This window comes from Neofelis nebulosa, chromosome 17 (genome assembly GCF_028018385.1).
Source record: "Neofelis nebulosa isolate mNeoNeb1 chromosome 17, mNeoNeb1.pri, whole genome shotgun sequence".
Lineage (NCBI taxonomy): Eukaryota > Metazoa > Chordata > Mammalia > Carnivora > Felidae > Neofelis > Neofelis nebulosa.
Genome location: NC_080798.1, coordinates 16,320,723 through 16,334,529, shown reverse-complemented (window position 1 = coordinate 16,334,529; position 13,807 = coordinate 16,320,723). Strand labels below are relative to the sequence as shown.

General features: G+C 39.4%; 1 protein-coding gene across 7 annotated transcripts in view; it reads left to right on the top strand.

Annotated features, from left to right (window-relative positions):
- LOC131500309 (zinc finger protein 585A) overlaps positions 1 to 13,807 on the top strand; it is a 111,786-nt gene that overhangs the window by 51,590 nt on the left and 46,389 nt on the right. For 3 of the 7 annotated variants that reach the window (XM_058709340.1, XM_058709339.1, XM_058709341.1), the window contains 2 exons: positions 1,572 to 1,637; positions 8,607 to 8,702. The exons of 1 other annotated variant lie outside the window; for it this stretch is intronic. In XM_058709340.1, the coding sequence (XP_058565323.1) occupies positions 1,607 to 1,637; positions 8,607 to 8,702 (127 nt within the window). In that variant the 5' untranslated portion in view covers positions 1,572 to 1,606. Of the gene's footprint in view, positions 1 to 1,571; positions 1,638 to 6,012; positions 6,103 to 8,606; positions 8,703 to 13,807 lie in introns of all 7 variants that reach the window. 3 more of the 7 variants (XM_058709345.1, XM_058709344.1, XM_058709343.1) reach the window with 2 other exon arrangements.

Sequence of the window (13,807 nt, the reverse complement as noted above, 5' to 3'; positions counted from 1 at the left end):
GCCTCCCGTCCCCAGTCCGTGATGGAAGTCATCGAGGTAAATCCTCCCTCAACAGTGGCTCTTATTTTCTCTGTCTTCTCCAGGTAATAATCACATATTAATTGAATGTCATTTGAATTATACAGTTGGTCTTTATTTTAGTTGGTGATTAAGCAAGGCAGCAGAGTTTATGGGGAATCACACACCAGATATCTTTGATTTTCTGCAGAGGCCTACTAATCAGCAAATGACAAAGGCATCGGCTTTGTGAAGCTTTTGGAAGTGGGATTATAATTGGGGATTTGAGGGTAGAGATCTGTGCCAACGGTGGAAGGAATGTGTTCAGGTGATCTCTAAGTTATAATTAGTAGTACTAGTCAGGTGTTAACTTGTGGTCTGGCAGCCTGAGTGTTTTCAGGTATACCATTGTGTGGATTGTGAGGGGCAACATGGTGTGATATTGAGGAGGATGGGCCCTGAATATCCAATATTTGGTTTGAATCCTGGCCCTGCCACTTCCTAGCTGTATGAGCTTGGTGTGTCCACACAGCCTCTGTGTTCCACAGTGCTCAGATGTACGTTATAACATCATAGGGATATAACAAAGATAAAAATGTAAAGCTCATGGCAACAGAGCTTGGAACATAGGAGTGTTCAATACATATTAACTGTTGTGATTCTGGGTGATTCCCCTTCAGGGTCCAACGACAATATGAAGGTAATTGATGGTTATTTGCAAGGTAAGAAAATTATCCAGAGGCTCAACTGGTTAAAAACAGAGGTTCTAGGGGCACCTGGGTGGCGCAGTCGGTTAAGCGTCCGACTTCAGCCAGGTCACGATCTCGCGGTCCGTGAGTTCGAGCCCCGTGTCAGGCTCTGGGCTGATGGCTCGGAGCCTGGAGCCTGTTTCCGATTCTGTGTCTCCCTCTCTCTCTGCCCCTCCCCCGTTCATGCTCTGTCTCTCTCTGTCCCAAAAATAAATAAAAAGACGTTGAAAAAAAAATTAAAAAAACAAACAGAGGTTCTTGATCTTCAGTTCTTTGATTGCTCTTATGAGCTTTCCAGGGGCCCACAGATCACTTGAAATGGTATTCAGAAATGTGTATTTACTGATTATCAAAGGTAAATATAACCAAAATAATTCAGAAATATTGGTTTGGAAACAAAATGGTAATAATGGGTACAATCTTGTATAAAATGTTCAAAATTACAGAAATGGTTGAGTAAATCCCACTACATACTATATACATACATGAGATAAAATAACGTACAGCTAATGAAATTATACTTATAAAGATTCTTCATAAGAAGGAAAAATATATAAGGTAATATGAAGCAATATCCATAGCTATGAAAAGTATTACTCAAAAGCATTTTTAAATTATGTATGAATCTCATTTAACACTAGAGAGTTATATAAGACATTTTGCAAGGTTTGTATCCAAAATGGCATTTTAATTATATATGTGTGAAGGAGACATCTGTATCTACATTTATTGAGAATCTACTGTGTATAAAACTCTTTTCTATCTGCTTTTTACACATTCATTCACTCTGCTAATTCCACTTACCTGAATTATGTTCATTCACAGAAAAATCTTGATAGTGAAACTTTTGAATCATACTGATGATATTACTCAAGGATTGCCCCAGAAATGGTAGGTGAAATTTATTTCAATAACACTGTTTTTCCAATTCAGAGTTAGAGTTCATAGTTTACTTTGTAAGTGGAAAGATTCTCCCTATAATTTTACTTTAAGAGATATGTTGGATAATATTGATGCTGTATTTCCAGGTAGGAATTATATCTGACTGTTGCAGGAGAATCCAGTAACCTAAAGAATTAATGAACAAGCCAGGTGCCTGAATGGCTCAGTCGGTTAAGCGTCCGGTTTCGGTTGAGGTCATGATCTCACAATTCGTGGGTTCAAGCCCCGCATCAGGTTCTGTGCTGACAGCTCGGAGCCTGCAGCCTGCTTTGTATTCTGTGTCTCCCTCTCTCTCTGCCTCTCCCCTGCTTACACTCTCTCTCTGTCTCTCAAAAATGAATAAACGTTAAAAAAATTTTTAAATTAATGAACAAGGAAAATAAAATTACCCATGGTGTGTTGTCATCATGTCCTTCTCCCTCCCTGCCCCCCCACCATTAATCACCAATTATATATATATTTTTTCCAGTTTTTATCTTGATTTGATTATGTAAGGTGACAAAGAATTTCCTACTCTCAATTTATAAAAGGAATCCATAGATTTCATTATGCCTCTGTGCATGTAAAGAGAAGGCCCTTGGTTCCCTTCTTACTTGAAAAACCTTTCTGATTTTTTTCATCGCCTAGGAGTATAGATTTGTCAGTTTAAATCAATTACCAGAATATGGGGTTATTAGCTAACAGCATTTTAAAATCAATTTTTTAAAAATGAGATTAAATATCATTTCACAGAGCATAGAAAAGATCTGGGGGGCACCTGGGTGGTTCAGTCGGTTAAGCAACCAACTCTTGACTTTGGCTCAGGTCATAATCTCACAGTTCACGGGTTCAAGCCCTGCATCGGGCTCCATGCTGATAGTGTGGAGCCTGCTTTGGATTCTCTCTCTCCGTTTTCTGTCTCTCTGTCTCTCAAAATAAATAAACAGTGGCACAAAAATAGACACTAAGATCAATGGAACAGAATAGAGAACCCAGAAATGGACCCGCAAACGTATGGACAGCTAATCTTTGACAAAGCAGGAAAGAATATCCAATGGAACAAAGATAGTCTCTTTAGCAAGTGGTACTGGGAAAACTGGACAGCGATATGTGGAAAATGAACCTGGACCCCTTTCTTACATCACACACAAAAATAAACTCAAAATAAATAAACTTAAAAAAAAATCTGATGTCTGGATTATTCCAAGTATCTGTTGTATGAACAGTATTTCCAATGATGGATTTATATTAACAGAAACATGGGATAGATAGTAAAAGTTATGAATAATCAGATAAATCTCCACATTGTTCCAAAAAACAGTATTTAGACTCATGAAAGTTTTAATTTGCACCTGATCAGATTCTCTCAACTCCTTCAGGATACTGAAATGGTTTTTCTGAAACTGCCTGGGGCAGAGGCATATGTTCTCCCAACGTGTTTGAGAATATTTTTTGTTTATATTGTGTATTGAGAATTACATGCTTAAAGCCAGGCTTTGACATTTTTTAGTTCGCGTTGTAAGAATGCAGACCAAAGGAACTTAAATTTTATTGTAAGGAAAAATGGAATTAGCAGAATTGTGTTTCTTTTAAAACAGTAAATTAAGGAACTTGGAAGTTTCTCCACTTCAATTAGTAATAACTAACTTTAAGCAATTATTTTATTACATATTTTATATAGATTACTTAATCTTCAGACTATTTTATATGCTGTATGATATTTTTCCCCAATTTGTCGATGAGACTTCAACGGACTGGCATGTTAGTAAATATCAGAGTTTAAATCTGAAATTCATGTCCTAAAAGTCTGACAGTGTCTATATTTATTACAGCAAGAGACTACCTCCCAAATATTGATTATTTTTAAAAGCTCCTTGCCTCAGTCAGTAATTCATCACACGTGTCTTTTCTTCACTTGTGTGAACCAATCTCATAATTATTGATAACCACATAGTATGCCAGAAGGTATTACAACATAATTTTTTTAATGTTTATTTCTGAGAGAGAGAAAGCGTGGGTGGGGAAGGGGCAGAGAGAGAGGGAGAGATGGAATCCCAAGTAGTCTTCGCGCTGTCAGCACAGAGCCCAACACAGGGCTTAATCTCATGAACCTGTGAGATCCTGATCTGAGCCAAAACCGAGTTGGCCACATAACCGACTGAGCCACCTAGACGCTCCAACAACATAACTCTTTTTTTTTTTTTTTTTTAATTTTTTTTTTTTTTTAACGTTTATTTATTTTTGAGACAGAGAGAGACAGAGCATGAACGGGGGAGGGTCAGAGAGAGAGGGAGACACAGAATCTGAAACAGGCTCCAGGCTCTGAGCCATCAGCCCAGAGCCCGACGCGGGGCTCGAACTCACAGACTGTGAGATCGTGACCTGAGCCGAAGTCGGACGCCCAACCGACTGAGCCACCCAGGCGCCCCAACATAACTCTTTTAATATGTTGCCTACTGTTACACGTTTTCAGTTTTCTGTTATAAAAAATTTCTCTGAAAAAGTTCTTCTGCATATAATTTGTGTACTTTTATTTTTATTTCCTTAGGATAAATTTTTAATAGTGGACTTTCACATAAGAAATCAGACATTTTAAGGGCCTACAATATTGTCTGATCCTGTAATATTAGCATTTGGCTTGATTAAATGACTAAACGTACTTAGCTGTTACTTTTAAATGCCAATAATCCAACAAGGGACATAAACTATGAATAGAAACAAATGTAAATCAGTGTACAGTAAATACCACAAAAGACAGTCAGGTGACATACCTTGGGAATTCATGGGAAAGTGACATTGGTTGGATTTGGGCCATTACTGTAACATTGGAATAGGTTATACTGAGCCCATGGAATCTCTCTGAAGATAAGTGGGATTTATTCTGTAAACTTTGCCTTCTAATTTTTTTTCCTCAACTGATGTTTAGATGCAAAATGAGAGTGATGGGCGTATGAAAGACATTGTTGCTAAATGTCAAAATAAAGCCTCCTTAGGGTCAAGAAGACTCAAGAGTTTTTTTCCAAGCTCAAGAAGAGTGTTTTAAAAATAAATGAAGTCTCTACTTTTTGGAGAATAGCTTCTTTTAACACATACATTTGTGTACGTATAAATTTTTAAGTTAACATATGGCCACTGTTAAAATAATTATGAAGTATATTTATTTTTTAATTATTTTTTTAAATGTGTATTGAGAGAAAGTCAGAGGGTGGGGGGAGGGGCAGAGAGAAATCCCAAGCAGGCTCTGCACTGCCAGTGCAGAGCCCGAGGCAAGGCTTGAACTCACAAACCCTGAGATCATGACCTGAGCCTAAATCAGGAATCAGGCTTAACTGACTGAGCCATCCAGGCTCCCCAATTATGAAGTATATTTAAAACCAAAAGAAAACCAAGATTACATCTGTTTAAAAATAGTCATGGTAACATAGGATTGTATAACATAACAAAATGGAAAAATTACCAAACCTTTCAATCTGTTGATATCCTATGCCTGTCTCCCAATGTCTGTCTCTTTTTAAATGATCTAATCATGTTGTTCTATTTTTTAAACTTATTTTTCTATTAATAATATTTGGAAATGCCCTTAAATATGTTTTCCTATTTAGCATTTAATGTTTATTTATTTTTGAGAAAGAGAGAGCGAGTGAGTGGGGGAAGGGCAGAGAGAGAGAGGGAGGCACAGAATCCAAGGCAGGCTCCAGGCTCTGAGCTGTCAGCACAGCGCCCGACGTGGGATTCGAACCCACAAACCATGAGATCATGACCTGAGCTGAAGTCGGATGCTCAACCAATGGAGCCACTCAGGCGCCCCTCCTATTTAGCATTTAACGGTTGCTTTATAGTCTGTTGCCTGTATATTTGGTATTTAACTAGTCAGCTTGGCTGGACTCAAAACACAGATCCTAGGCCTACATAATTCTTTCTATGTTGTGTTCATTGCCCATATGTGGACCAACTTCAACTGACCCTGAGGCCGTAAAAGAGCCTCTAATTTGGATGATGAGCCTTTTCTCAAGCTTGGAAGGTGGGAGTGAAAGAGGTTGATCCACTCATGGAAAGACTGAGCAGCCCAATCTCAGGCCTAGATCAGCCTTCTCAACATGGGATCTTGTCCAGATCTCCTGCTCCTGTGTTTGGATCTGGCTTCAATGCCAGAAGTGACTTATTCTACAACTACTTTTGTGTAGTCTGGTGTTTGGGACTTGAGAGAGATCTTAGATCCATCTTCTATTTTCCCTAAATTCTGTGTTAGTACTGGAGGCTAATTTTGGAAGAAGAATGGAGGAACAAAAAGCCCTTATTAAATTAAGTCATATTGGGAACAGTAAAACCTTTTTTCTTCTCTCAGCTCTGGATTCTCTGGAGTTTGCATTTTTTTCCAGTGGAGGAACACTGAGGAGCACTGATGAGGTCTTACATTTCTAAAACTATGACCTGTGTAAGTTGATGATTCCTGTCTCCTTTCAATATTACAATGTTAGTCTATGTGGCTTTATTCATTAATTAACCTAAAGCTTCCTACTTAAGAGGGCTTCATTCGGTTATTTGCTCCACAGTTTGCCCTAAAATCAAAAAGAGTGATAGCAAATAGCTCAGTTTCCTGCTGATAAATGTTTGCTATCCAGTGTTTTTGTATTTATTATCCAATTTACTCAATCCACTTCTTGCACTTAGTCTTTAATCAAAGGCTATGATGGAGCAGTAAAAGAGTGGAGTCCCATGAAGGACATAATTGAATTTCCTTTATAGGTCTCTGGTTTGATGAATTAGAGATGTTGATCCCATTTAATTACCACAGGTAGACTTTCAGATCCTCCACAGACCTGAATATTCTAGGCAGATGAGATGGAAATTGGAAGTTGGTCTCATTCTTAGTATGTGATGGTATCTCATGTTCTTGAGAATTGTACAATTGGTTGGAAGCTTTTATATTCTGCATCTTTCTGAGAAATTATTGAGAGACAAATATATCTATTTTGTGGTAGAATGTGATCTGTTGAATTTGGATAACGTTTATTTGATTATGGCTCATCCTTCATCAGGGTATGCTTAGGAACAAGAAAAAATATTGAGTAACTGATGGACGATAACAATGAATGAGAATATTATCCTAAGGAATGTAAACGTGTTGATTTCTAGAATTGATGAAGACCTTTGAAATTTTGTCCAACCAAGTATATAAATGTCAGGGATGGATTAAATCTAAGATATCTACAATAAAATGGATTGTGACACAGCCAAAATTTATTTGTCAAAACAAAGGAAAATACTTACAATATATTCTCACAGAAGATGAACTCAATGCTTGTAGAAATGTCAAACTTTTTTGAAAAGCATTTTTTTTTAACACAGAAATTCTTACATTCAATATAGGAGGAAAATCCTATCTTCTTTTAACTCTATAGGGAAATAATTTAGAACTTCACGTTTTTTGAGAATTTCTACATCATGCAACTAGCTGACTACATGATTATGCGTTATACTTTATTAAATAGGAAAACTTTAGTTTCATCCATTCCCCAGTAAGTCTGAGTTATTGTGATAGCTCACAACCTGCAAAGACTTATCTGTAGCAATAAGGTTCTTCAGGAATATGTAGACACTCTGCTTGGATTTTTCTAGCCCACTTGTACCTTATCACTCCCTTTCTCTAATTCATTCCTATAATCTCCTGTCTTTACATCTTGAAAATGTTTTTTTCAATTTCATACTACATGGGTTTGCAGTTTCAGGAATTAGTGACATTCAGGGATGTGGCCATAGACTTCTCTCGGCAGGAATGGGAATACCTGGACTCTGTTCAGAGGGACTTATACAGGGATGTGATGTTGGAGAACTATAGAAACTTGGTCTCACTGGGTAAGTTCATTTGTCACGAGAAATTTAGAATGTGCCCTGTGGTATGTTAACTTTCAACACAGTGAATTTCAAAGCTGCCTTTCAAGACATAAGCTGAATGAATACCTTTTTCTTGTTCCCAGAGGAAGGTTTGAGGTCTGTCAGTTTGTCAGTGCCTCTGCCATTAACCATGGTCATTTTCTCTTTTGGTGATATTCACATCTCCCTCTGGCCCTTCTTGTCATTGCCTCCCTTTCTTACTGGCCAAGGGGTGGACAAAAATTCCTTATATTGATTCCATTTATAGCTATTGTCCAAGAGCCTGGTTTCCCATTATGTTTACACTGAATATTGCTATAGATTTGCTGTGTCTTCCACCTGTAGGGCAATTGTTAGATGTAGATTTGTAATTGGCTGTGACAATGAGAAGAGTCTTTATAACTTATATAGTGGTGGATTGGATAAACAATATTCATTTAAAACTGAAGAGTACACATTTCATTTCCAATTTTATATGATTTATGGTTGAAAGTTACAATTCATGAACATGACATTTATAATTGAATGAATATTTTGTAAGTGAATCAGGGTGCTTCTTATTTTCCTCTTAAGGCAATAAAATAATTATAATTGGTATTATGTCCCAGAAACTCTTCCTTGGGAGGGGGGAGCAGGGAATATATATACATACATACAAATTTAAGCATCAAATAACCATGTGATAATAGTATTATACCCATTTTACTTGCCAACATTGTGGAACAGTGTGTTAAAATGACTTCCTCAAAATCATAAGGTTGGTAGGTATTAAAGGAGAAAGAATTTGTGCTCAGGCCCTCAGCTCTAAAGAATGTTCTCAAACATTGTTAACTTTTCAATCACTTTGTTAAATGTCCTCTTAAGAGGAAGAGTCTGTATTAAATTAAAATAAAATTTCATCATACCTGCCTGGTTCCTTAAATCATCTCATCCTTCTATTATCTGAAATCTGTATCGGTAACATTTAACCTCTATTTCATTACAAATTTAAAGAAAACTAAAGATTTTGTGAGTTTTGCTTATATTTCTATACCATGTGGCTTTTTTTTTTTTCCTTGCAAGCAGGACACTCCATTTCTAAGCCAGATGTGGTTGACTTACTGGAGCAAGGAAAAGAGCCCTGGATGATTTTGAGGGAAGAAACACAAAGACAGTACACAGGTAAGGAGGGCAAAAGGAGGCCATCAGGGCTGGTAGCAGCCTACATGGTAATGGGGAGGCGTACATCTCTGTGTTGTTTGTAAAGCCCTCCAAGGCACGAAGACTTGGGGAGCATGGGCTTGTGACCTGGGGAAGAATTAAAGGTCTCAACATGAACTATGGAGGAAACTTCAGTTTTATTTACCAAGCACGTTATTTCTCTTACATTTCAAACCCATTTTCAGTGACAAGGAATCTCATTTTTCATTAGTGCCATCTTTTACCTACATGTTGGATTCAACTGCTCTCCAGCTCCTCTTTTACATACACACACATATCAATGCAATGATAGTGAACACGACTTATCAAGTCCCTGCTCTCATGGAATTTACATTGTATTAGAGTGAGGATAACAGTAAACAGGTAAATAGATAAATAATATTAGGCAATGGAATGAGCTATGACAGAAAGTAAGAAGAGATTGGGCCATTTGAGATAAATGGTTGGGGATGACTTTTCTGAGGTGATAACATTTGAGAGGAGACATGACATAAGGGCCCAGGACATGTGTTTGGGAAGAATATTCCAACCTAAATGAACAGCTTAGAAGACTCAAGAGGTGGCTGGGGGCAGTGAGGGAAAGGAATGAGGAGACTGGAGGGAGAGGGCCAGAGAGAGCTTTGTGAGTTTGAGCAGCACCATTGTAGACCAGAATAGAATGCCTAAGGGGAGCGTAGTAAGTAATGAAGCCACACTACTGTTAAGAGTCAGATCATATGAGGTTTTATTGGATTTGAATTGTTAGAAATAATAAGTATTAGAATCAATTATATCATCTGTTTTTATTTAATTAATTTATTTTTTAAGTCTTATTTATTTTTGAGAGAGAGAGAGATAGACTGCAAGCAGGGAAGGGGCAGAGAGAGAGGGAGACACAGAATCTGAAGCAGGCTCCAGGCTCTGAGCTGTCAGCACAGAGCCCGATGTGAGGATAAAACTCACAAACCGCGATATCATGACCTGAGCCAAAGTTTGACACTTACCTGACTGAGCCACCCAGGTGCCCCTTTTTGTATTTAATTAACTTTTTTTTTAATTCTTGTTTTTAAATTTTAAATTTTATATCATTTATTTATTTTTAAAAGTTTATTGGGGCACCTGGGTGGCTCAGTCGGTTAAGTGTCCGACTTCAGCTCAGGTCATGATCTCGCGGTCCGTGAGTTCAAGCCCCACATCAGGCTCTGTGCTGACTGCTCAGAGCCTGGAGCCTGTTTCGGATTCTGTGTCTCCCTCTCTCTCTGACCCTCCCCCGTTCGTACTCTGTCTCTCTCTGTCTCAAAAATAAATAAATGTTAAAAAAAAATTTATTTTTAAAAGTTTATTTATTTTAGAGAGAGAGTGAGAGAGAATGGGGGAAGGGCAGAGAGCGAGAGAGAGAGAGACTCCCAAGCAGGCCCCCCACTGCCAGCACAGAGCCCAATGTGGGGCTCAAACCCACAAACCATGAGATGATGACCTGAGCTGAAATCAACAGTTGGACGCTCAACCAACTGAGCCACCCAGGTACCCCTAAATCATTTTTTTAATGTTAGTCAGGGGCGCCTCGGGTGGCTCAGTCAGTTAGGCATCCAACTTTGGCTCAGGTCATGATCTCATGGTTCAGGAGTTCAAGCCCCACATTGGGCTCTGTGCTAACGGTTCAGAGCCTGGAGCCTGCTTCAGATTCTGTGTGTGTGTCTCTCTCTGCCCCTCCCCTGCTCTCTCTCTCTCTGTCTCTCAAAAAAATTAACAAATGTTAAAAAAAAAAATTAAATTAAATGTTAGTCAAATACAGTGACATCTGGGTGGCTCAGTCAGTTAAGCATCTGACTCTTGATCTCAGCTCAGATCTTGATCTCAGGGTCATGAATTCCAGCCCTGAGTTGGTAGTGTCTCAAAGGGGGAAAGGCAAGGATGGATGTTATTGACATGGAAGTTTTGTTTAGGGCCAGTTTTTCAATGTGGACACTAGGATTGGGTGAAGATCAAGATATAACAGTGGGAAATTAGTGGAAATTACGTAAGAATTTTGAGGCTCAGGATTCAAAGAATCCTAGAGCACAAATTCTGTTGATGTTTTCCATTGAAGAGTTGATGGATCTTTCCTGGTAATGAACTTTCTGGTAATGAACAATCAAGCCAATTGCCTGTATAAGAAACTCCAGGAAAGTAAAATTGTGCTGTGAAAACAGTGGGATAATTACATCGTGTTAATGTAGACAGGAGGGTACATTCAGGGATTGGCAGTTCTCTGTGTCCAGGCTGAGTTGAGGGGAGCATGTCCTTGCAAACACCCTGAAAAGTATGCCTAGAGAATCCTTACGTCAGACTTTGTAACCATCTGTGGAGCAGCCCACTTCTTAAGTCAGGGCAGTTCCCCCTCTGAGACATTACCAAAGCTCTTTAGAGGTGGTGTTTTCCTTTACCACATAAAGGGGACATGTGTCTTGTTATATTAATGAAAGTGATGGGCACCTGAGTGACTCAGTCAGTTGAGTGTCCAGCTTTGGCTCTGGTCATGGTCACACGGTTCGTGAGTTTGAGCCCTGTATTGGGTTCACTGCTGTCAGTGCAGAGCCCACTTCAGATCCTCTGCCCCCTTTCTCTCTGTGCCCTTCCCCCACTCACGTTCGTTCTCTCACTTTCTCTCTCTCAAAAATAAGTAAAACGTTTTTTTAAAAAATGAAGGTAGGGACACCTGGGTGGCTCAGTCAGTTAAGTGTCCAACTTTGGCTCAGGTCATGATCTCCCAGTTCATGTGTTTGCGCGGTCTGTGAGTTCAAGCCCCGTGTGGGGCTCTGTGCTGACAGCTCAAAGCCTGGAGCCTGCTAAGGATTCTGTGTCTCCCTCTCTCTCTGCCCCTCCTCTGCTCATGCTCCATCTCTCTCTGTCTCAAAAATAAATAAACATTAAAAGAAAATTATGGGGCACCTGGGTGGCTCAGTTGGTTGGTCGTCCGACTTCAGCCAGCTTAGGCCATGATCTCACAGTTCACGAGTTCAGGCCCCACATTGGGCTCTGTGCTGACAGCTCAGAGCCTGGAGCCTGGTTGGGTTTCTGTGTCTCCCTCTCTCTCTGCCCCTCCCCCACTCAAGCTCTGTCTCTGTCTCTGTCTCTCTCTCTCAAAAATAATAAATAATCATTGAAAAAAAATTTTTAATTAAAAAAATCAGGGTGACTTCTGGATCCCACCCAAGGGCAGGGGCTGGAGGGCCAACCATGTGTTGGAGGGTTTCGGTCCCAACCCCCAGACTCTTGGGAGGGGAGAGAAGCTGGAGGTAGAATTAGCCAATGGCCAATGAGTTAGTCATGACTATGCAGTGAAGTCTCCATAGAAACCAGAAGGACTGTGTTCTTCTGGGTTGGTGAACAAGTGTAGATATGGGGATAGTGGCACACCTGGAGAGGACATGGAAACTCCAAGCTTGCCCTATGTACCTCTTCATCTGACTATTGATTCCTATCCTTTAATAAACTGATTAACATAAGTACACATTTCCCTGAGTTCTATGAGCCACTCTAACAAATTAAAAGAACCTAAGGAGGAGGTCATTGGAACCTCCAATCTATAGCTGTTTGGTCAGAAGCACAGGTAATAAACAGCCTGGGGCTTGTGACTGGTGTCTGAGTGGGGGATGGAAAGCAGTCTTGTAGGGATTGAGCCCTTAACCTGTGGAATCTGATGCTATCTCCAGGTAGGTTGTGTCAGAATTGAGTTGAATTCTCAGACACCCTGCTGGTATCAGAGAATTCTTGGTGCTGGGGGTGGGAGGTAGGGAGGGGAGGAAGGGAGGGCAGTGCTTCTCCACCACCATGTTGGAATTGTGCTGGGAAACTGAAAGAGTTGATGTCAGTAAAACTATATATTGGCGCCAGCTCTTTTCTCGTATGCTTCTACACTTATGTTAACAGACACATATCTTAAGGAAGACTTTAGTTGAAGGACACATTGGGCCCAGTTTAGTTTCAGTGAATTAAGCACAGGGCCATTCCAATATGCTTCTATGGATAAGTTTACAAACACCTACATCTCAGTGAATGAAGAGGTTACTTGCAAAAAAACCCAAAAAACTATAATATTCTTACAACATTATGAAAACCGTTGGGTGATCTGGGCAAAAGATTAACAAAACACTTTCCCATTCTGTATAAGGATTTGGTCTTCTAACTCTGCTTCCTTAAAAACAGACAAGCCAGAATGTGTTGACTATGTTAATCAGTCTCATTATTTACGGTAGAATTGACCCAGTTGCTGAATTGCACCTGGCCAGACGGAGAGAACACCGTATTTTGGCTTCCTCTAAAGACAGTATTTATTTAAGTACATTTATCAAAACTAAGTAATGAACGTTTGTACCATACTATTAATACTATTTAATCATAGACTTTGTTCAGATTTTACCAGTTTTCCACGAATGCCTTTTTTTCTGTTCTCCGATCAAATCCAGGATGCCATTTGGTATTAGTCAAAATGTTTCTCTAGTCTTTACCAATCCATGACAGTTTCATGGGCTTTCTGGTTTTTCACATCCTTGAAACTTGCATTTATTATTTCAGATATTCCTGAAGTCTGCTATTGGACTGCTATTTACTGATAAGTACATTTTTGTTCATTTTTGGTGACAGTCCCACAGAAGGGATGGCATGATCTCAGTGCATATTAGAGGGTCCATGACATAGATATGTGTTGTTACTGTTGCTGTCAATGTTAAACATTCTGTTAAGGTACTATCTGCCAGGTTTCTCTACTGTAAAGTGACTATTTTTCCCTTTCTAAATTTTTTTTTTATGTTTTTGTTTTATTTTTGAGAGAGAGACAGAGTGCAGGCAGGAAAAGGGCAGAGAGAGAGGGAAACAATGCTTAGCAGGCTCCAGGCTCAGCGTGTCAGCACAGAGCCCGATGCTGGGCTTGAACTCACAGACTGCGAGATCGTGACCTGAGCCACCCAGACACCTCCTATTTTTCTCTTTCTAATTGATAAACATCTTGGGGGAGAAACTTTGAGACAATGCAGATAACCTATTTCTCTTCCAATTTTCACTCGGTTTTCTGCAGCCACTAGTGTGGATTTTGCTTGGACTCATTT